Here is a 24,678-nt window from a genome sequence, read left to right as displayed (position 1 = left end):
CATTGACATAGAAACATTAGCAATTATTATGTAATAAATGTTCCCATTAATATAGGAATGAGAACACAGATAATGATGATTTAGGGTGGAATCTCCACACTTGGAGAGAATGCTATCATTTTTTTTTTTTTGCCCCCCTTTTCTTTTCCTTTCCAAGTCTCTTTCCACCTTTTTTGGATTGGGAGTGATTACCATCATTTTGTTGTCACTGATTTCAAAGTCCTAGAAACTCCTCTGTACCAGTCTTGTGGCTGTACGTGGACCACGACATGGATGTGGTGTTTCAAGAAGATGGCTCTTTTCTGGCTTTGAGAGGACAATTGGAAATGGACATAAAATGCTGGTTTTTGCCAGTGACAGTCATTGCAAGAATTTTTAAATTATAAATGTCATTAACTAGCTTTATTACATAGCCATGAATAGAAGGGCAACTGGACTGGGACACCAGCTGTTCTGTTTTGTGCAGGATAGTGAAAATTAAGTGTGCAATCCTGGGTGTGACTTATATACAGGAAATGTGACCCACACTTCATTGAATTTCCTATGTCACACATCCAGACTCAGCTATAAATCTTGATGCGTCATACAATATAGGGTTCATATAGTTCCTGATCTTAACTCTTGACATTACCTTCTGTTTAGGGATTGCTATCTTGCTTTGCCTACAAGAGGTATCGCATGGGTGCAGAGGACTTCAATGAGAAGTATGTGGATCCATCAAACGATTACCCTCCGTATCCCAATGTTACGGACAACTACCAGCAGCCGCCATTTGGTAACACTGCCCGGTCGGAATCTGAGGATTACAAGCCACCTACATACTAAACCAAAGTGAGCAGTTCTGCCTGCAGTTCCTGGTGTGTGAGGCAAACTGAACCATACAATGGCAAGCAGGAAGAGACATTTGCTGTTACAATAATAGTCTTTGTTTTCAATCTCGATTTACCCTGTCACCCCTCTTCTTTTCCCAGCTATAATGCCCTGGCTCCTGGATAGGAAACCTGGCAGCATACCTTCTATGACACCACTGGCCACCAGAAGTCTGTGTGTGTGTGTGTGTGTGTGTGTGTGTTGCAACCTCACTGGGTCGCCTTCACTTCCTCTCTATGAAGCGATGGCAAGTCTCTGCTTGGCATCTGTAAGCAGCAGTGCATCCTGAAAGGGAGAGTGTCGTAAAGAGCGACCTTTGACGCCACCCCACTTCCCTCCCAGCTCTTTCCTTTCAACTTCTCAAAGTTAACCTTTCAATTTGAGATCCTGTTCATCCAAACACCAAGCTGTTGCAAGTTTCAGTTTCCAGTGTCACTCTTTCAACCTCACTGTTTAAATGTTATCATTTATTGTGATAATATCATATGCTAAAATGATCTTTTAAATGTATTCAGAACCATTTTTACAGCTATTAACTAGGTAACTATTCTTGGTTTTTAATTGATTGCAGGACACTTTCTTCACAGAACATGTAATTTATAAGCACCTATCAGTTTGTTCCTATATATGTTGTAAAACCTAACCTTTCACTGTTAGGACTCTGATACTCCCTCACATATGCATAATACATTTCCTCATTGATTGTGTCGGTTTGGGAACTCGCTGGTCAGAACCCTGCCTCTAATTTTGGCAAAGGCATCATCAGCAAAAGCTGTTTGTAGAAAATCACCTTGTTCCTGTGCTGCCTGAGGCCCCAGGAGGACCACAGCTTGATATGGTCCCGTTTGCATGAAACCATTTTAATTCTCTCTACTTCAATCAAGCAATATGTCTCTAGCACTGTCTATTAGATCCTCCTCTGAAGCCCTACCCAAAAACCTTTCCTTAACAATGTGTTTTTTTTTAAAAGTGCACCAGGTCACCATGCACTGACAATTTTAAAGGTTGCATCGGAGTGGTTTGAGCCACAGTGCCAGGCGAACACTAGAGCTGCCCACAATTGCTGAACGTGACTTGCATTGTAAAAGGGGAGGTTGGCAGCAGCAGAATAGACAGAAAGTAAAGAGAGCACAGATGAAGTAAATAGTGGGTGTGAGCTCAGGATAAAACTTCTTTTTAGTACAACATTAAATATCCCGATCACAGAATAGTGTCAGAAAATATCACCATTCAGCTGAAGGGAATTATTTCAGTTTGAAGCATTACAGGGTGATGAAAAATGTATTTGAGTAAGTGCAGGCCTGTGAAAATTAATGGATGATTTATGGTATGAGTACAAGATGAACAAGTGAATTGTGTATAAGCTGTGCTCCAATTTTAACTAGTTGAGAATGACACCAGTTGAGTTATGATGGCAAGATTGGAAGTTAGATTTATGATAACCTGAATGCAAATATTTAAGTGAAATACTGTCTCTGGTGAAGTGAATTTAATCTGTTCATCAACCGCACATAAATTTCATTGCTGTTCTAAGGGAAGGATTTCATTGCATTAAACTCCCACCTCCCACTGTATCTGTTCTGAGTAGAAACATTTATGCAGATTCTTAACTGAGTCTGACACTCTTGAAGTTCAGCATTAGATTTATGAACTTGTGGAGATTTCAGATGTTTGCAGCCAGGGATTAGTTAGGAAATATTTTGTAGCTTTTTACATTTACTATGGTCCATATGCTCATCACCCAGTGTTTTTTTCCAAAACTTTAAAAAGACACTAAAACTGATTCTGATTATTTCATTGCTTTTAGCCAAGACCCTAGAATAAATTTTTCCATAGGTAACTTTTGATGGAACTCCTACAGATATAGTGAACAACATCTTCCTTGTATATCACAGGGTTGCAGCAGTGTTTGGGAGAAACTGTCCATTCCAGGCATGTTTTGTCACTCAATAACAGACAGTCCCTGCACTTTGAGCTTGTAAAAAGACTCCATTTTATGTCTGCATTGAATCCATAAATATCCAGCAAAATCAGTTGGATACAGTTTGAAGCCTTTGTGACCTTTTTGAATGATTGCTCTATTTAATTGCAAGTGGCCGTAGGACATGTTTTAGGATAATGAGGTAGAAGTTGTACCAATCTATTGAATCACGTCATTGATAAATTTGTGCGTTTCTGGTAAAATAAATCTAATAATATATTGATATTTAACTATTCTGCCAATTTATGATGTTTATAGGATATGAAGCATACTATTGTGCTCCCTTAGGAGATGATTCCTCAGGAATTGGTCTCCCATTTATTCCGATAAGCTACACATCCCTGGGACAGACACAAGGCTGAGCCAAACTTGAACTAATCTTTATGCAAACTGTTCAACACTTGCTCTCTTTTTGCAGGGAGGTTTGAACAGCTTGTCATCCACTGTTTGTGGTTCAGTTTGTCACGTGCAATAGTAATCTTTTTTTTTAAAGCATTCCTGGAACAAGGGAGCTCGCCAAATGCAGGGTGTGAACTAATTGATCCCACACTGATCTTTTCGGATTACATTATTTGTAGCAGGTTTTTTTAATTTCATATTAAGGTGTATAAATGAATATAACCTGTGCATTTGAAATTACATACTGCAAGGAATTTACTTGAAATTTGTCTGGATTTCTTCATTTCGGACATGGTGATATGTTTATAAGCATCTAAATTAGGCCAGACTCAGACTATAGAAATACTGTTTACAAATGTCACACAGATCCTAAAACTGAGTGAGTAATCCAAGCTGCGTGCACAGTTCAGATTAAAATAACCCAGGAGAGTGAACTGTTGTGATTTAAAAACAGGGACAAGCTGATGACATTGAACATCTGCTTTGGGTGGTTAAATTACAGAAGTGTCAAGGGTTGTATTCGATCACTAAGTCAGAGTTACAGAACTGGAGATGGGACAAGACGTTCTGGGCATGTCTGTTATTGTGAAGGCATTAAATCATGGCATCATCCTGTTCAGGGGAAGATGTCTAAGATCAGATGGCATTTTAAAATTTTTTTTGAAGTGTTCCTCCTGGTGTTGTGGCCAATTTGATTTTACTCTACAACTGATCACTAAAACAGGTAATTATGGTTTTGGGAGCTTTTGCAATGCTTGTATTGACTTGATGAAAGGCACTAAAAATACTCTTTGTAATTCATCTGATTTGATACAAGTCTCAAATCAGACATTTTGGGAGTATGAGGTGCCAGAGGCAAGAGATCCATTGTTCTTGTGACAGTGGTGAAACTGCTCTGCTGCATTATGTGGTATACAGTCATGATCTTGAGATTTTCATTTGCATGAGGAACAAAGCTTATTTATTTGTGACTATTTCCACTAGGTTAGAATGTCTGTCTGTAATCTCCTCCACCCCAATAGTTTGCAACAAAAAAACCTGGATCCAATCAGTTTTGAATATTTTAAAAAAGGTGCTTTCCAATTGCCTTAATGCATTCTGAATAAAAGCAAAGATCTTCAGATGCTGGAAATGTGAAATTAAAAACCGTGCTGGAGAAACTCAGCTGGTCTGCCATCCTCTAAAAAGAGAGTTAAAGTTCTGAGTTCAGTGTGTTTTTTTTTTTTTGAGGTGTTCTGAAGACTTGTATCGGACTCTAAATGTTTAGTTTCTCTGTCCAGAGATTCTACCACTCCTGAGTTTCACCAGCATTTTTTGTTTTTATTAATGTTCATTGGGCTGACTGGACAATATATATTCATCAATGAAAAGAACAAATTTAGCAACTTTCAGAATGGAATCATCTTGTTCCAAAGTTGGACTTCTGCATTTTTTTAAAAAAGGCAGGAAATGCACAGCAGTCAGAATCTGAGCAGCTGCCGAACTGGCTCATGGTTTGGACGAAACTCTCCTGAATCAGCGTGGTTAATATTTTACTTTCCTGCTATGCTCATGTATCTTCTTAAAATCTCTGCCTGGAGCTTTCTATATTTTGTGCAAAGATGCTTTTCCAAAAGCATTAGACCAATGGGAGGAAAAGTGTCTGGAGCACGCACGTCCCTGACCGAATTATAGCTGTAATAAACTCTTCAGGGCTGTGCCTTCAGTGCTGAGGAGTTGGAAGAGGTTATTTAACTCTGTATTAAAATTTAAGATCTACATTATTTCTGGAATCCACAAATATATTGTTGCTTAAGTTAGATTTGTTTTCTTCGGTATCACTTTTATATTCTGTAATTTGTCTAATAACCAAAATCACTCTTATTTGGTAAAAGGAATCTTTTGTATTCTTTATAAACTACTGAAATAGGGTTTTTTTTAAAAAAAAAAGATAGATTAATATGATGTAGTTTTTGGTTCATTGTGGCTTCTATTGATTTGAATGTTAAATTTTAAAAGTGGCAAAAATTGCACTGTGTGTTGCATATTAACTGGCAATTTGGTGCAAGATGTCTGCAGGACAGGTGGGGCTGTGCAGATTTTTGGCATTATTTCAGCATTCAAGTTGAGGTACTGTCTGGATTGGACATGTCTGTTGTCAGGTGCAAGTAGAAACCACCCCCTCCACTGATGTGTGGTACTGTGACCAGTTTGGCACTGGGAACACATCATGCCAAATCACAGCAGCACAGCATGTGCTCCTGTTGTACTGTGGTGTTGCAGAGCTGTAGCACAGTATGTAAGCTGGTGCCAGTTGTCAGTTTTTAATCTACTAATTTTCACCTGAATCCATTGTGTAAAGACTCCAACTGCACTAAGCTCGAATGAACACTTTTTTGCTTTAATATTGATGCACTGCTCAGTTAAAGAATGGTTGAACAGCAACTTAAGCTCTGCACTAGGAGATAGCTTTTATTGAAATGGGAATTTTCCAGGTTAATTCTCAAATTCATAAAATTGGGGATCTTTTTTAAGGTATTAGCAATATGCTTGGTCTATATTCATTTGGTACAGATGCCTTTTTGTACCAGACTTGTTAATTACAATTTGAAAAGTGCCAAATGATGGAAAGTCTATTTAATGTAGTTTCTGGGTAAGCGTTCTGACTTGTTCCCACCCTTTTTTGTTTTGTTTAGAGGGCTATGTGCTTTTCTTATGATAAGCCTGAATTCCTAATTCTGATCACTATCCACTGATTTCCCCACCGAATTACTGATAAAGCCCACTTTGGGAGAAATCTGGTTTAGCTATGATGTCCTTAGAATATTGAAACCTATGGATTGATACATAACAGGAGTTAGTGCCTTCAGAGAAAAATATTTTTCCTTCACTTTGCCAAGATGGAATTTTAATTGTTGAGGTAATAGGGATAGCAATTGGTTGGGTATTTGAAGAATGAGCTTTTATTTTAAAATCATGTGGACTGTACATTCAACAACCAAAGATTTTATTTTGTACTGCAAAAGCAGAAGAAACTGGTGTGAACCTTTGAACATTTATACCTGGTTCTCCTGCTGTGGCTTCAAGTGCCTTTTGTCATTAATATTGATTTGTAATGGAGCTTACATAGGCATTTTTCACTGGACTGAAGCTTTCAAATAAAGTTCTTGATCATAATGCTCAATCCACTGTACAAATAAACACTTTTTTTCAAAAGTAGTGGCTGGTGTCGGCTGACATTTTGTTACAGAAGAGTCTAATAATCTTGTCTTTAAATAAGATAAACTGGTCTATAGTTATACAGAAAATACTTTAAATTTTGAATGTAGGATGTTCAATTCACTGATCACTTCAGAATATCCTACACTACAGATAAAGACTGCAGTAGGACTCCCTGACAGTGAAGGAACAGTGATGTATTTCCAAGTCAGGTTGGTTGAATGAGGAGAACTTGCAACTGGTGGTTTCTTTACCTTCACCTGTGCCCTTCCATGTGGTGTAGGTCATTTAATCTGAAAAGGGATCTTGGTGCCTTGCTAGACCACAAGGCAGAAGCTGTTTTTTTTTGGATCAGGGAGTGGGAGATGATCATAATTGATCATCCAACTCCTTCCTGTTTCCACTTGCTCCCTATACTGTATAACCTAGACTTCTCCTTGGAGAGGTCAGAGTTAATGTTTTGGTTTCCATGACCCATCTTCATTTTTTTAAATTGCTTTCTATGGCGAGCCAGGACAAAGTTCTGTAAGCTTTCAAGTCATGATGCTGAACCTTGGTCACAAAATTTGATTTCTGAGGAGACTGGAAAACTTGGCTGTGGTTTGAAACAGTTGCTTCCATAGTTGTCAAATTAAATACTATCTCTGGTAACAACCATCCTCTAAAAGCCAGAATCAACAAGATTTTAAATGTAGACTGCAGTTTCTGTTTAAATTGCAAACTATGTACATGGCAAGTATATTGAAAGTAGATCATGTGAATTGATTCAGTAGTTCACTCTCTCCCATAGAGAGACCAGCCTCTGTCAGGACTGTTCTCCTTGCTAAGAAGCTGAGCACCTCCCCTCAGACCTGCTGTCCCCAGCTCACAGCAGAACACAACTGGAGTTTCACATTTCAAAACAGCAATGCATGCAAAATTACCTCCATTCTTCTTTGGTGTGGATTGTAATGTTATCATAAAGTGAGATAACATCAGCAACTAATTGCTTACTCCTTGGTATCTGGATCTAGCCTCTATCACCTGAAGTCTACATCACCCAACTCTGCAACTTTTATATCTTTGTATGTGCTTTCCACTTGTATTCAATCTGATTAGAAGTTATAATTTCAATTGTGAATTGTCTTCATTTCTTCTGAGATCAGTTTCTATTTTCTGTTTCTCTAATCAGTTATGGGTTGGCTGAAAAGAAACATTTTGTAGAATAGCTTCAGGCAGGACTAACAGACATAATTCACTTTGGTTTATTGTAAAATAAATGGAAACCAATATTTAAAATGTAAAGTAGATGACAGCCCTTGGATTTAAAATGAATTGATGTATTTGAGCACTCTGATTACCAAAATATCACCATCCATTCTAATGGTAGTGAAGATTGATCAACAGTTGTATGGCAGTTGAGATTGATCAATTGATTTTAATTTAATTTTTTTTGTTTTTCGTTCCAGTAGCAATTACTCAGTTTATTAGTCACTATTTATTTTTAAACAAGGTTCATTTTTCCTTCCCCTCTGTTCTATTCCAGTGCTAATGATCTACCTTTAGCTAGCTGCAAAGTTAATTATTTGCAACAAAATGAGTTGTCACAGTAGCCTGCATTGAAATCCCAATTAAAGAACACATCAGGGACTGACAAATTTTCTGTTACTGTTTCAGAGCCAGTAATTATTGAGGATTGTGGGTATTGAACTATGCTGAAAAGCTCCTTTTGATGAAGACATGGCACTCAATTAGAAAAAGCTATTTAAAAATGTATGCTTTGATATTTATTTTTTAAAATAATGAAGTACATTAGGTACTACATCTTTGGGTGGGGATAGAGGTGGATGTATTTTCATGGATTCTGTTCACTTTTGTGATTTACTAGAAGGCATGTTTGTATTGGACAGGAGATGAAAGGTTAGTTCAGTTTGGTTGTTGGCTCATATGAAAAACATGCAAGGTTCGAGAGTACTGAACCAGTCCCTCTGCCACAGTCAAAACGCAACAGAAGTTCCAACAGGGCTTTTTGCATTATTTGAAAAAGTGCAGCAAATTTCAATTTGCAAATGAGAGAAAACAGTGCTACTGTTAGCAGACCCAACAGCATTATGAAAACCCCTCTGTCTCCAACTGAAAGTACAAGTGTAGAAGAAAGAATGCACTAGCCTTGACTGTAATGTGTCCGACCAGCTTAATGAGTTGCCCAGAATTGCATGAGGACAAAACACTGGAGATTACACTCAACATTGGTCAACACGTTAGAGAAGCAGGAGAGAAAATTTGCAAGGGTGGGGCACGTCAGGGAATGGAATGTTAACTTCAGACCTGCAGATTTTCAAAGAGTTTTCTTGGTGATTTGCCCTGTTCCCTACAAGCAAGTTGCTTTGAAGCAATGAACTGGCGTGCATCCTCTTGCCTGCCGTTCTCCTTGTCACTGTCCACACACGACCGATTGTCATTTGCAAAATAGCAGCGCCGACAGGTTGCTCGATACATGTCTGTTCCACCAATCACTTCAACCTGTCAAGACACAGGAAGGCATTACGTTAAATCATAAAGGTGAGAAAAGGAGTCAAAAAGAACTGCATTCAGGTAATATCTTGCAGCAGAAATCATTTGTTATTTTAAAATGTCACACCCATTCTGTTAGGATATGGAGTTGACTGTTCAACTCCTCCCCGTGCCATAATTCCAATGGACCATTTGTTATTTCTATCACTCAATCCATTTGAGCTCCTACAGAATAAAATCCATCACTCAATCGACTCAGTATCTAATAACCTTTACCTGAAAGTCTGAAGAGATTCTTTTATTTAGCTTTGGCTCAGTTCATGGTACTTTCGCCTCTGTGCTGTACTGGGATTTGAAACCCACAAACCTTCATTTCAAAGAGTAAACGGCTGTCTTTTGGGGACATCAAACAGAGTCCCCTTGCCTACTTTCTCAGGTGGATGCAAAAGATCCCATGACGCTATCTGGAAGGGTAGCAGGGCTTCTAGCTCCCTAGCCAATATGTATACCTCAACTTCACCATGAAAAATAGATTATCTAGCTAGAGTTTGCAGTGATCAAAATGTCTGTCCCCCCCCCATCAGAACAATCTGCCCATTTCAGAAGTACCTTCATTGACTGTAAAATGCTTGGAATCACCTTAGTCATGAAAAGGTGCTACACAAATGTAAGTCTTTTTCCAATTTCGTCCTCCTTCCTGCTGCAAGTTTTGACCTTGGCACATTAACAGCAAGCATTCCCTTTCTTTGTTATCCATTAGCTGACAGATTCAGGTGAGAGTTCATCAAGCTCTCCTGAACCAGGAGCTGCAATCACTGCTTCAAACTCAGCCAGCAGGGAGTCAATGATTTCTCCAGACCTGCTCGCCAACAGGAAAGTCACATTCGTTGACCTCTTTTCTCCCATCTCAAACATATGTTAACCCTCCAATCAAACTCTTGAATGTCTCTGTCACACACCTGTTCTATTCCAACTGATTGCTTGTTCACCCCTTGTTAAATTCTTGCTTTGGTACTAAAACCAGTTTTATTTTTCCTCCCATTATGCCATTGAAAACATCTTGACACAGTTTCCCTGTACTAAAGATGCTATGCCAACAACTTATACAATATTTTAGAGGAGCTAACAGTTCACCCAAAAGAAAAGGTTGAACTGAAATATTCTATCTGAACAGGTTTCATTTATGCAGTTGAAGCTTCTACTCATAGGTCACCTCCATGTCAGAGTGTTTATGGCTGCACTAGTTTCCTCTCTCTCTCTCTCTCTGTTACAAGTAATTGGCTAGTCAACTGACACTTGACTGAATTGCCAAATGGCTGAATAAATTGTCACTTAATCTCTTAAAGTCCCTACAATGGCTCAGTGAGTCTGAACAATCTGAAATCAAACCTTAGAGACCAACGAGTGCAATAGCTGTACCAAAACAACAGATCTAAGCTGAGGAGTTAAGGGAATACGGGACTAGAATTGCACTGCTGGGATACAGGAGACAATACACACTCACATGGATTGTGAACAATGCTGTGATCATACTTGGACCCCCCCCCCCGCTATTACTATCTGAGTGTCATAAATAACAAGTGGCCAATTGGCAAGATGATAGATGACACCTGGCAGTTCCCTCTATCGTGGGATAGTTCTCCCAGGAAGGGAACAGAGCAAAGTACAGATTAAGAAAGTGGGAGAGAGACAAACACAAACCTCTTTTTCACTCCCCAGCCTCTTGGTATAAGCAGCTTCCCTGTAGCACTCCATACACACAGCGCTCAGTTTCACTACACTCTCCGCCAGGGGAACGAGATTCAGAATGTTGCCAAAAGCCTGGAGAGACAAATAGAATTGCTCAGACTCTGAAAGGGGAAATAATTAAATAGGATTTTGCTCTTTCACATATTGTTGCTGTGCCACATCAAACTGACCTTGTGCCATTTGAAGTGACAAATTAGTTATTTCTCGCCGCTACACAGCAATAATGCTGCTTCCTTACTCTCACTGCAATCAGGAAAGACAACTCCCAGTTAATTCCAGAAGTTGAGAATTGCAGGACTAGGAGACAGAGAAGATTTACCAGGATTGTACTGAGAGGATTCAACTATAAAAGAACCACAATTATTTGAATATTAATTATCTGAAGGAGATCTCAAGATCCCAATAGAAACATTAAACTAAAGGGAGTGTTCAGTGTTGGGGGAGGTCAGGAGTGGGGACAGACAGACATGGTGTTGGACGGGGTTTGTGGGGTGGGGGGTGGGGGGGATGCGGTGCGGCACGTGCACAATGTGCTACTGCCCAGTCTCCTGAATGGGGAGCAGACTTAACAGAAAACTCTGAGACCCAGAGGAAAGGTATTGAATCAGTTAACCGAATAATCAATTATCTGAACAGAATAGTGCCCACCCATCTCGTTCAGATAATAGAGGTTCCTCTGTACATGGGAAGATTTTGTCAAGTTGGAACTATACTCTCCTGCGTTAACAATTTTCAAGGGATCCTTAAGCAATGATGTATTCAGATAGAATAGATGGAGTGTCAGAAAGGTCAACCACTGGAGGTCACAGTTTTAAAGGGTGTTCCAGAAAATCTGATGGATAGAAAAGGAAACTACTTTGATGGTGCAAGTTTTTGATGACCTGGAATACACTGCTGGAAAGGTGGGGAAGCAACATCGAGTGAATTGGCTAAATTGTTACGGCCCAGACTCTTACCCAGTCCTCCACCGGTCACAATAAAGTTTGAGCATATGTTATATCAGACTGCATAAAACTCAGGATGGGAAACAAGTCAGATTGCCCTAAGTAACAGGCAATGAACTAATCTAATAAAAATCAGAATAATAAAGATTATTAACTAAACATTTAAATTCCAAACATATACAACAACCCTTCTTGAAAAATAACACATATAAACCATGTCAATGTGGGGGGAGAATTAAAATAACACACTCCAGTGTTATTTTAAAGTACTTTGACTACGTTAGAATTAATTTCAGAGATGAATCATTCAAATTGTTCCAAATGCTGATCTGTAGCCAAAGTCACTTTCCACACAAGCTACTGACATTTGAAACTCTTCCTGGATCAGTTCTGAATTCACTTTATCTGGACAGAGTGAGGGTACATTCTGACGTCTCCTGAAGGAACTCTTCACTTGTGGCGATGAGATCTTTGAAAACGAGCTGGAATTTTGAGGAGAGGAGCTCCGAGTAGAGAGAGTGAGTGCAAGTCTGTGAGCAAGAGGAGTTGTCATACTTTTGTTCAGATCCAACTTCTTTACTGTAACCATTAGCTGGATCAAGTGACCTTTCAGAAAACACTGCAGACTGTCACTTCAGCTGAGCAGCTTGTTTCTCTTTCCCATAAAAGCAACATTTTCCCCAGCTAAAGATAATACGTCCAGTCAATGACATTCAGGATGAACATTTTAGAGAACACAGATCCATAATAATATACCCAAAAAAAAAGTGCAGGGATATTGGGAATAAGTAGAGGAGCGATAGGTCATTTGGAAAGCTGGCAGCTGTGATGGACTGTCAGGGCAGCACGATTCTGTATTTCTCACTTCACCACCACTTGTTCTGATTTGGAGGTACTGGTGTTGGACTGGGGTGTACCAAGTTAAAAATCACACAAACATAACTCCAAAAGCTAGTGCTTCCAAATAAACCTGTTGGACTATAACCTGGTGTTGTGTGATTTTTAACTAACCACTTGTTCTGAACATTTCAATGAGATGCAGGTCACTGCCCCTCCCACCCACTTCAATATTGATGGGGTGGAGCTGGTGTTGCACAAAACTAAAAATCACAACACCAGGTTATAGTCCAACAGGTTTATGTGGAAGCACTAGCTTTTGTAGCGCCCTGAAAGCTAGTGCTTCCAAATAAACCTGTTGGGACTGTAACCTAGTATTGTGTGATTTTTAACTCACTTCAATATTACTTTTCCTGCACCAGCGATCAATGATAGTACCTCTAGTGATGAAACCAGTAAATCTATCCTCTGTGCAAAAGTCCATGTGGGAGGGGAACTACCCTTTGCTTAAAAGCGTGGGGAAGGTCTGGAACTCAACAGAAATTCTTAAGTGGTTATGCAATCTATTTCAGATGAAAGCATTGCTTCTTTGTCCAAGGTAAAAAAAAAATTAATGGCAGTTTGTTTGTTATAAAAGAAGTGGCTATACAATTGGATACACATCACACAACTCCAACAGGATACACTCATTTGGCTGCACTATGTACAGTTGTTCTTTTTCCTCATGGGTTCCACTCACTTTCCTTTGGAAAGTTCCATCCAATGCTGCCACAATCACAGTTTTTCCCTTGTTAGCCATTTCCTCAGCAAATTCGACACAGTCTGGAAACTGGAGAGAGAGAGGCAGCTTCAGCACCATGTTCTGAAATAGCACCTTTCTTCAGATTCACAAGGAATTGAGTAACATAATCAACACTAACTCGCATTTACAATAATAGGAAAGCATCACTGGAACACATCCTCTGACACTTTACAGAAGGGCAATCAATTCTAATTTGTCAGCCTTTAAATCCATGAATCTCCTACAGAGTTATGAAGGGACATTATTAATAACTCAGTAAGCAAATGTACTGCCTAGTGTTGTACTGAACCAGCAAGAGTAGGAAGATTCCAAGGTTGATTCACGAGAATGGTCCCAGGAATGAAAAGCTTAACATATGAGGAATGCTTGATGACTTTGGGTTTATACTCGATGGAGTTTAGAAGGATGAGGGGGGATCTAATTGAAACATACAGAATATTGAATGGCCTGCACAAAGTAGATGTTGGGAAGAGGTTTTCATTGGTCAGACAGACGAGGACCCAAGGGCACAGCCTTAGAGTAAAGGGGAGACCTTTTAGAATGGAGATAAGGGGAAACCTCTTCCGGCAGAGAGTGGTGAATCTATGGAGCTGCCTGCTCCAGAAGGCTCTGGAGGCCAGGTCATTGAGTATATTGAAGACTGAGAGAGATCGGTTCTTGAGTATCAAGGGTTATGGGGAGAAAGCGGGAGAATGGGGGTCAAGAAACTTATCAGCTATGATTGAACAGCAGAGCAGCAGACTGGATGGGCTGAATGGCCTAATTTCTGCTCCAAGTCTATGGTCTTATGATTCTTGTTCTGTAATGAGTTGTTTAATCTAAGCTATGAAAAGTGTGCAATAGCTTCAGCATCCCAACTAGAGTGTTCTGGGAAGGGATGGTGATGGGTCAAAGGTAAAGAAACCAAGTCAAGTGCACTGCTGGGAACAGTCTGTTGGTGGATATCAGTTGAGAAAAGCATTGGATTATACAGTGCTGTTTTATAGAGGAGGAGGAGCCCAGTGTTCATTACCATCAGGTTTACACTTGGGAAAGACACCAGGAAGGCTACTGAACCACATTTCTGTACAGGAGAGCACCCTGAAAAGCTTTACAAGTTCTTGAAAGCAGCAAATGTTTTACTGTCCAAGATTAGTCAATTAAAAGAGGGATTTATCCAGGTATTAGCATTCAGTGCAAAGACTCAGATTTACTGGATTTCTCAGTAAATCAACCGCAATGGGATACACTTACAAACTGTCCTTCATCAATTCCAATAACTGCAGATTTCAATGCTTCTTGAGTAATCTCGCTCAGCTTTGTGGCAGGAACTGCTTGCATTGTAAACCTGGGAGATAAAAGAACAAAACATCAGCAGCTTTTATAAATGAAAGTCTAGGAATAATGGAACATCACATCAATAACTTCATGTCTGGACCCCGCTGAGTACATGCCATTAAAGGAGGACGGCAAATTACAAAAGTGCACAATCAGCACACAGAAATCCGTTCAAAACTTAGAGCCTTCCTCAGTTTGGCTTACAGTAGGGTAAAACAAAATAGGCAGAGAATGTGCAGCTTGGCATTTTCTGCAATTGTACTGAACTATTAAGTGTGTTTTACACAGAGATGAACAATTGGAACCTGTAACATATGAGGCCTGCACACTATCGATGGTTCCAATACTCTGCACATATACCACCATTTGGATGCATAAGTGTCACTGACTGTTTGCTACTGAACCCAAGAGTTACTTGGCAACCTTTTGAAGGCTGAGGGATTGGAGGTGGTTGAGTTGAAAGGCAATGCAGACGTTATCTGAGGCTGCTGAATTCAAACATAATGAGGTCAGCCTCAAAAGAGAAAGCTGCTGTCACACAGGGAGGATGGAAACACAAAAAAAAACTCAAAACACTGAAGAGAATAGAAAGAATATTTTGTAGTCATGGGAGTTCTGAATGGTGCACTGTCTCATGGTCAGCCTGAATGAGGGAAATCAAAGAACACATGGGGTTTGAGGACACAAGAACGTCATTCAATATTGCAGCAGGAAACATATGATATCCATTGATTCCTTTAATCACAACTCCTCCTTGACATCATACAATGGCCTCAATTGCTTTCTGTAATGGTGAATTCCACAGGCTCACCACCATCTGAGAGAAGAAATTTCTCCTCATCTCAATCTTATGTTGTTTACCCTGTATCCTAGACTGTGATCCCTGGTTCTGGACTCCTGGCCATTAGGAACACCCTTCCTCTATCTACCGTCTAGTCCTGTAGAGAATTTTAAAGTTTTTACAAGATCCCCCATATTATTTGGAGCTCCACTGATTAGATCCTAACCAATTTAACTTCTCATGTGTCAGTCTTGCTATCCCAGAAATCCACTCTGATGAGAAGCATTGTTTGACGATCATGATAAAGAGATAGGGGTACACTTGTAGACTGGAAAGTTCAATGAGATAAGACGCACGATACAAGTCAACCATACAGCAGCGTTGCCGAAAAGGATAACAGGAATGAGAAACCATTGAATGGATGTATGGATGGAGTGCCAAATAAATATATTATTGCCCAGGCAAAAAGGGAGTGCACCAAAAGCTAGTTTTCTTGGATGAAGTAAATTAAATCTGAGATTAAATTTAGAAGGCAGCTGTAGACTAGCATTTAACAGAAAAGCAACAGAATGTAGTACTTGGAAGTAAAATGTTTGTAAAGGGTTTTCTCCAAGACAGAGGAGTCCAAAATTAGATGGAACGGTTTTAAGGTGAGAGGGGAAAGATTTAAAAGGGACCGAAGGGGCAACTGTTTCACACAGAGGGTGGTGCATGTATGGAACAAGCTGTCAGAGAAAGTCTTGAATGTGCATACAATTACAACATTTAAACGTCTTCTGCTGCGTGGATAGATAAGAAGGGCTTAGAGCAAATACTGGCAAATGAGACTAGATCAATTTAAGATATCTAGTCGGCACAGACAAATTGGACCGAAAGTTCTATTTCTGTGCCGCACAACTCTATCACTCTAAAGCCGAATAACCAATAACTGTAAATTGAAACAAACAAGCAAAAACAGAAATTGCTGGAGAAATGGCAGAGAGGAAACAAAGTTAACAATGAATCATAGAGATACGTAGGACTGAAACAGTGCCTTCGGTTCAACTCCTTCATGCAGAACAGATCTCCTAAATTAATCTCATTGCATTTGCCAGTACTTGACCCATCCTGTGACCCTTCAGAAGAAGAAAATTAATTTTCAAGGCCTTGAAAGAGAAGGAGGTAAAGTAAGAAAGGGAATTGCAGGATCAGGAAACAGAAGGAATGGTCACTTACAATGGAACCAAAGGAGGAACAGACAACTGAGTTCTGCATTGTGCGTGGAGAAGTGGCCACGATTTGGTAGCGAGTAGAGGGGAGAGATTGTAGAGCTATAGGATACTAACGGTGGAGAGGAGAGGGCATTAAGAGACTTGAATGCATGAAAATATATATTAAGAGTGAACAACAATAGAGAACAAAAAGAAACAAATTAGGTTAGTTCGGACATGGCTGATGGTTAACTGGGAACAGAGGATGTGATATAACAAATAGATTTTGGACAAGCTGAAGTTTGAAATGTAGATAACCAGAGACCAGCTGAGGTACCAGTAGAAAAGACAATCATGGAGGTGACAAACACATAGACACCACCTCAGCTTGACAAGGGGTCACTGGACCCAAAGCATTGACTCAGCTCTCTACCCCTAGAGGCCACCAGATCTGCTGAGTTTCTCTAGCAGTTTCTGTTTTTGTTTCATCACCTCAGTGGCAGGTCTGCAACATGCAAACAAATCAGAAGCTTGGTTTACGGATGAACAGTGCAGTAAGTTTCTGAATGACCTGCCTGAAGCAGACAACAGCTGGAAGGAGAGAATTGAACCATTAGCAATGATACAGAGATTGTGGACAAAAGTGATCACTTTGATCTCAATGTCAAATTGCAAGGGATTGCATAACCCAAATTCCAATCTTGGAGCAGCCCCTAGTCAGAGGTGACACAATATGGTCGCACATTGCCACATCTCTAATCGCTGCACTAACAGAATTAGCTTACCTGATCCAATGAGCTCTCAAGTTAGCACAATTATAGCTTTGAGAAGGAGGTGACCCAAGGGAACAGGGTTTATTTTGAACAAAGAATTGTACAAACCAACACAGAAGGAGTTCTGTACAAACAGCAGTCGCAGATGTGAGAAAGAGACAGTTTGATAAATGTCTGAGAACAGACAGCCTGAAGTTTTTAGCAAGCATTAAAAGAAAAATAGATCCCACAATAACTGAGACAAATGATTAGAGTGGGATTATGTTTTAACAAAACATAGATCAGACAAGTTCAGTGAGCTGTGAAAGCAATTTAGTTTTAGTCTTATTAAATGAAAAAGATGTTATTTTATTAGGTAAAAGAATTAGTCAGAGTAGGGGCAGTAAATGTCGTTTCAGAAGACAGCATGGGACTAAAATGTGTTATAACACAGTTGCCAGATAGAAGAGTAATGTCTACTTGACTCTCCAAGGTCAGGTGCTCACAAATAATTTGCTGAAGAGTACTAACAACAGGTGTAAACATAAAACTTTAAATGTAACTTTATCTCATAACTAATATTATGAATCTTTTAGCAATTAGTAAGAACTAACCCCTTTTTGTATCTCCTGTGATTAGGACAGTAGGGAGTATAAGATGAGTAACAGAATTTGATAGGGAAAGCGAGGAATAAAATGAATAACAGAATCCAAGCAACCCTTGGGGACAGGCAGGTCTGGGAAATGTCTGAAAGAGAGTATAACTATTAACTTTGGAATGTGAATTAATGGGATACATTGTAAGATTCCAAGGCCTGATGATTACAATAATTGGTAAACATCATGAGGACATGGAAAACCTAGGGCTGTCCATCATTGGTCAGGTATTTCACAGGATTGGATGTATAGATTAAAGGAGAAGGAACAAGGACAATATTGCATGTAATTATTGTAATGAGAAATATATAAAAATGCTGTATCTTACTGGAGAAACGAGAGCATCATTGACTTCTCTTCTGATTGGAGGAGTAGTTAAAAAGGTGACTGAGTACATGTTGAAGGCCAGATTCAGACTGGTCTCTAACCTTTCCCCCTTGTTTGGTAAAGACCTCAACTAAAGATTAATTGTACTTCTGAACACAGAATTCGAGACAGGTCTTTGGCATCTCTCTCCAACGGATGGTATTGCCAAGGGGCAGAGTGTAGATGAAGAGAAGGTGGCTTCAGAGAGCTGTGTAAGTTGGGAACAGAAACCATTCTAGGGATTCTCTAGCATTTATTAAGTGAGAGCAATTATAACAGTCTGGATAACAGATGCCATGCCATGCGAGATAGCCAATTTTTTCATCTACAGAGAGATTTTCTCAAGGACTACATGTCGGTTTCAAGAGTTTCTTTTTCATTTTCACTAACTCCTCTATTGGGTGATGAAGTTACATGGTGGATTTGCATTGTATTTTTCACTGCAGACTTTTTTCTTTGGATATCAAGTTCAAATACAGCCCTTTTTAAAAATGAATTTCAAGTAATTCGTAGTCTGCAGCGTTCTTTGGCCTTGTTCTGCTAATTTCAAGTTTTTTTTATCCTCAATACTTCTGTCTAAAATGAATACGTCAGGATCCAGACTTCCAAAAGGTCCAAACTTACCACAAGGGGAATTCATACAAATTAGTTCTGCAGCACCAAGTAACCATCAGATAACAAATAATGTAATTCACGTCTTCCCAAGCACCTCCTCACCTGATCTGAACTTTAATGAGGTAGAGACTGGACTGACCAAAGAACATTATTCTTTTGCAGGATTAGCTTTTGGAAGCAAATTAAAATTGACATTTACCAGACAACAACTCTCTCTCGGGGACTTGAATCCCCTGCCAATAACCAGCTGCTGCTTCGTGGGCCCAGTCCCCAATTGCATGCAATTTTTCGCAAATGTTCTCCATTTCTCAGCTCGCTTCAAATGGGCATCCTGCAAATGCAGCCTGAAGCTGTCACTGTCACAAGGCAAAAGGTCTGCCAAGTTCTCCAACCCCAGCACGAGGGGGCAGCTGGGTCCATATTCGCATGAGGTTGGGTCTGTATTCGCATTTCTGGCATGCCGTGATCCCAGCCTGGTTGATACGTTTGCAGTCACCTTCCCTCCCATTTTTCTCCTCAGTCCCATTGGAAATGGTGCAGCCAAAACTCTCCTGCATTGTGGCACCAGGACAGCCAGAAAAACTGGTCTGGTTCCACCAATCATAGATTTTCTCTTTCCTGTGCTTACTGCTCCTCTCTCACACTCACTGTTCCTCCAATCAAACTCTATTATTTTCCCACTCCCAATGAGATGTAGCGCAAATAATACAGGAGGGAAATCTTACTTCATTTTTTTTTAAAACCACCATATTTGCTTTTTTTTTTGCAGACAACGTGAGGTCTCTGGAGTACATTCATTCAGTGCCCATGCAGATTTTAAAAACCGAAGAAGGGTGTGGTTGATTGCGCTAAAGATCGACTTCTCAACAGAGAAGAGAAACCAAGGAAGGGAGGAAAGGAATAGGCGAGAAACTAATCAAATGGATGGAAGAGTAGAGGATTGGACGCAAACAAAAATCAGCCAGCTGAGAAATGTCGTGAATAAACAAAAAAAACCCCAAACGATTGCGGATGCTGGAAACTCTGAAGAAGGGTCACTAGATCTAAAACATTAGTTCTGCTTTTTCTCTACGGATGCTGACTGACTTTTTGAGTTTTGCCAGCAATTTCAGTTTTTGTTTGACTTGCTGCATCTTCAGTTCTTTGGGGTTTTGTTTTGTTTAACTTCAGGTTGTGGCTACCTGACTGCAAGAAGATTTCAATGAATTTAAAATTAGTTCAGAGGTGATTAATAAGTTCAGGAGTGTGTATGTTTCCCCCATTTAATAAGATTATGGTTGATCGGATTGCAGCCTTAACTCCACTTTCCTGTCTGGTCCCATGACCTTTGACTGTTGTAGATCAAAACCCTCATGTAACCCTCATACTCCATGAGCCCAAACCCACTTCTTGCAGGGGAAAGATATATCCACAAATGTAATAGAGGAACAAGGATCAAAATTCAGACCAGCAATTAACCACAACCACATATCACACAAACTACAGAGAGTTAATTCAATGGTTAGTTCAAAAATCTCACCAAAGTTATTCCTTGGAAGGCAAATGAGGGAATTTATAAGCAATAATCATTTGGTGGGTATTAGCTGATGAAATGGCAGCTCAGTGAGAATGTGTGGATTACTTGGGAATGAGGGACTTTTTAAGAAAGTACCCATGTAGTTCAAAGGAATTACTGCTCAGAAAGGTCATAGCAGCGTTAGCAAGTGTTTCTTGTCACTTACAAGGGGCATGAAATAAGCTGAAATTTGCAGTAAACTCCTTGCTAACAGTTAAATAATAAACATGAGCTCTGGTTAAATATAGATTACAGTACCCACTTAGTGCTGCAACTCTCATTTATCAGACTCACTTGTCATGTGTAGCCAGATCCTCTTTACTATATCGAATATCCTTTGCATACTTTACCACAACACATTGGTATTGAGCAATCTGAAACCTTCTCACCCGGCGCATTAGTTCCGTGCTGCAGTGGAAAGAGAAAATAAGTTCCATCAGAGCTACACGTTGTGACGGTGACTCCTGAAGAAATCTGTGCTGAAACTGCACGGAAGTGTTCTCAATCTTCATCAAAGAGAGAATTCCACTCCCCCCCCCCAGAACTTCCAAAAGAGGCAGCTAATCAACCTCCCTCTAAACAAAGCAGGTGAGATTCAGAGCCGAATCAGCATGGGGAAAGAAATAGCAGGGACAAAGTTTAACAGGCAACTCACCACCAAAAACACTGAATTCTCAAAATATCGAGCAGTAGGTCACCCTATTCTGAAGTCAAGCCTCGTTCTAACAGCTTGAACTAATTGTTAATCTCTATATATACACACACACAATGATCTTTATATCCTTGGTGCTTGTAATCCACTTTCCTGCTTTATAAAAGGAGTTGGAATGTAAAGCTATACAGACAGTTACTATATATAATATGGGTCAGTGATATCATTCTAGATTTGTAAAACTTTTGAATATGCTGTTTTCGGTGCATATGATAACAGTTGATTTATTTGAAGATTTTAATCATAATCTCATCAACTAACGAATGGTTTGTTTTTGTGTGCTATTTTTCTGCAAGCTATTTGTAATGGGAGAGAAAACTGGTTTGGAAATGCAGGTTTGGAAACTGATGGTAAATGAAAGTTTCAGGTCACTTGTGGGATTTCCACTTCAGTCAGATAGTGATGGGTTGAACACACATTCCAAATGGACATCCCAGCAAGATACTGAGTAAGTGCTGTACTGTTGGGGGTGGTGTCTTTTCCAATGAGGTGTTAAACTAATATGCAAAAATTCCACAAATGTTTTTCTATCTGACCTGAGCCCACTTGGGAAAAATGTTTTCGGATGATCACCACATTTCGTTATTTTTCTACTGATTCTATGAAGGTAATGTTTAACTTTTTTTAAAACTTTTGTTCTTATAGTACTTGTTTGCAAATTGTTTGTACCTTTAGCTACCTTTGTACCCAAGATTGTGCCATGAGTGGTAACATTAGACACTTTTCACTGTACTCCTGTACTGGAGTACACACGACAATAAATTCTAAATCTAATGCTCTAAACTAGTTTCCATCTGTAGTTTCTCTCCCATCTCTTAATCAACTCTCCATAGTGACCTTCACCTTGCTCATGAAATGTACCGCCTGCTCTCAGAACCCCTATTCCCACTAAACTGTTGACCATCCAACTTCCCAAGATGCTCCCACATTAGCTAGTGGCTACTGCTAAGGCAGACTTGCTGCTGATTAAGCATCCCTCTTTGCAAAAAAACTGACCATTTATACATACCCCCCCCCAGTGTCTTTAAAAACCTGTATTCCATATCTCTCCAAAGTTCTTGAAGATGCCAAATTCTGACCCACTTTCCCAGGAATTCCATGCTTTTGGAATCCCACCAAATCAGGTTTCAGCCCCTGACATTGCATCGAGACAGCTTTTATCAAAGTCTCAAAATTACATCTTATGTGGCTTTGACAAAAGGAGAATTATTCCTCCCCATTTTTTCTCAACAGGCCTGTGACACTGGTCTCCTACAAAGCTTTCTCCTCACTGCTATCCAGCTGGGTACACTTTGCCTGGTCCCATTCCTATGTGGTGCAAGTCTGTGAAGAGAAGTCTGTTGGCTTCTCTTTCTGCTCCTGCCCCACTACATTTTGTTTCCCATATCAGATCGGTCTCTGTTCCTTTCCAATATCTCTGCTACATACTGTTAAGACACTATAACCCCAAATAATCGCACTTCCACACCTACACTGAATACATCCAGCTCTACCTCGTCATCAGCTCTCTCCCAGTCTCAGGGCTTTCCAAAATGGGGGGGGGGGGGGGGGGGGGGTTGAGAACCCATGCAGGGATCACAATTTGATGGTTTAGGGTCCTGACCTAAAGGTAGTGCCAGTGACCCATGGAACTTCCAAGTTTTCTGAACTGCCACAATAACTTCCAAGCCAAAATTTTAGGCCAGAGTGCGAAAAGTTTTGGGGGCCACTAAATTACCCGACAGCCAGTACTGAATGAGTTTGAAACTTCCTCCAATGATTTGTTTTTAGTAAAGCCGAAACCTTCACTCCCAACTACTACAAACCCCAGGGCCTTGCCACCCACTCCCTGGTAACTGTGAACAGCTGAGGCAAACAGTTTCGCATTCCTGATGTCACAACTGAATCTAAGTGCAGGCTTGCCCTAAGAACTGCACTTCCCTTCCCAAACCTCTCAAAGTCTCTTTTCTCCTTGAAGGCACTCCTTCAAAAACATATCGGACAAAAAAAAAGCACTTGGTCACCTCTCCTTACATCCTCCTGGGGTGCCAGATTTTATTTCAAAATGATCAGCAAAAGCGCCCTGGGACGTTTGAGTTAAGGCTCTATACAAATGCAAGTTAATCCCTCTCAGTCAATAACTTAAGACAGAATGCACAAAAAAAAGTGATCAAGATCTCCCAAAATGTAGGCAACAAGTCAGGGCAGATGGAACATGGAGAGAGATTGGCGGATTTGAAACATTCAATTGTTTCCGAGCAGAGATTACAAAAGGATACTCTGCTCGAAGGGAGGGTAATCGCGGGGATATCCCAGTGCTGGATGTATAGCAGACAGAAATCAAGTGTGGATTTAAATACAGTTTACTCTGATGTCTTGGTCCCGGGTAGAAGCGGGTCTGAAACTGCGGAACACAGTTAAGCGGAAACAAAGCGTTGGCGCCAAGCAGCAAAGACACCACCAACAAATTTACAGCAGAACATGTCGATCTAAAGTTCGTATTTTACAAAAACGTGCAACGCTAGATCTGTTACCTTTTCCCTGAGAACATCGGTCCGAAGATGATCTGCAAATTGCAAAGAGAAACGAAACATCCTTAAAGATCAATTGGCTGATAGTGGCGCCCTTTGGCGAGACGCAGGAAGTGGGATCAGAAACATGAAAAATCAAAACGATCGCAGAAACAATGTCTCGAAAAATCATACCCGCATCAAGTTCAATATCGGCGGCTTCTGCATATTTATACAGATTCAGAGTGGAAAAAAAACAACCATTTTCAAACAATCTCTACAAAGCTGCGTATCTCTTCTAGGAGATTCTACTTAAGTTTTTTGTTTAAAAGTGTCCTTGATTATTCTGAAGTATTAACAGCATGTACTTTTCCCTCTTACCTGAATCTGACCCTTCACTTTACGCGGAGATGTAGGTGTGATTTCTGGGGTGTGCAAATAGTTCATTGTATCAGAAAGTAAAATATATACAGTTACAGGAATATTAACTGATATAAATAGAAAGATTGCGGAGGTTAAAACAAAAAAAATCCCCAGAAAATGAAATAAAAGAGAAATATGGAAGAGAGACAGTCAGCTGAAAGAGAGAGAGACAGACAGTAGGAAAGAAGGAAGCGTTTTCAGATTTAATATCCCCGCCAAAATTGCGTCAGGAAGGGAAAGTGACAATTTGTTATCACGTGGGCTGAGCAAGCCAATAGACTTCCTTCACTGATATGTAGATGTTCAGTTGAAAAACAGTCAAAAAAACTAGAGCCAGAGATGAGATTGTAGAAGAAATACAGGTTTAAGAAAACAGGATTTCCCAAAATGAAGTTCTTCATATCACAACAACTGAAACATATCGTCCTCAAATCAAATAATATTACTTACACAAAGAACAATACAGCACAGGAACAGGCCCTTCGGCCTTCCAGACTTGCGCCCACACCTTTTGTCCTCCTATAATAAAACTGTCGTCACTTACAGGAT

General features: G+C 39.9%; 3 protein-coding genes across 5 annotated transcripts in view; 2 read left to right on the top strand and 1 right to left on the bottom strand.

Moving 5' to 3' along the window:
- Positions 1-6,444, top strand: part of syngr2b (synaptogyrin 2b) — a 69,265-nt gene extending 62,821 nt beyond the window's left edge. For both annotated transcript variants that reach the window (XM_072558740.1, XM_072558739.1), the window contains exon 5: positions 643-6,444. In XM_072558740.1, coding sequence (XP_072414841.1) covers positions 643-825 — 183 coding nt within the window. In that variant the 3' untranslated portion in view covers positions 826-6,444. The remainder of the gene's footprint in view (positions 1-642) is intronic.
- Positions 6,445-8,189: 1,745 nt separating this feature from the next.
- tk1 (thymidine kinase 1, soluble) lies at positions 8,190-24,341 on the bottom strand. Its single transcript, XM_072558738.1, has 7 exons — positions 24,088-24,341; positions 23,731-23,762; positions 20,800-20,913; positions 14,507-14,600; positions 13,211-13,300; positions 10,643-10,762; positions 8,190-8,950 (listed from the first exon to the last, which is right to left on the bottom strand). The coding sequence occupies exons 1-7, from the start codon at positions 24,151-24,153 to the stop codon at positions 8,750-8,752; spliced, it is 717 nt and encodes a 238-aa protein (XP_072414839.1). The 5' UTR covers positions 24,154-24,341; the 3' UTR covers positions 8,190-8,749.
- Positions 20,909-24,678, top strand: part of afmid (arylformamidase) — a 49,891-nt gene continuing 46,121 nt past the window's right edge. Inside the window, exon 1 of one of the 2 annotated variants that reach the window (XM_072558732.1) lies at positions 20,909-21,093. The gene's annotated coding sequence lies outside the window, so the exon portion shown is untranslated. Of the gene's footprint in view, positions 21,094-21,147; positions 21,825-24,678 lie in introns of those variants that run through there. The other variant, XM_072558731.1, reaches the window with a different exon arrangement.

The sequence above is a fragment of the Chiloscyllium punctatum genome, chromosome 39 (genome assembly GCF_047496795.1).
Source record: "Chiloscyllium punctatum isolate Juve2018m chromosome 39, sChiPun1.3, whole genome shotgun sequence".
NCBI classification, from domain to species: domain Eukaryota; kingdom Metazoa; phylum Chordata; class Chondrichthyes; order Orectolobiformes; family Hemiscylliidae; genus Chiloscyllium; species Chiloscyllium punctatum.
The sequence above is the reverse complement of the archived record's forward strand: the minus strand, read 5'-3'. Positions and strand labels throughout refer to the sequence as shown.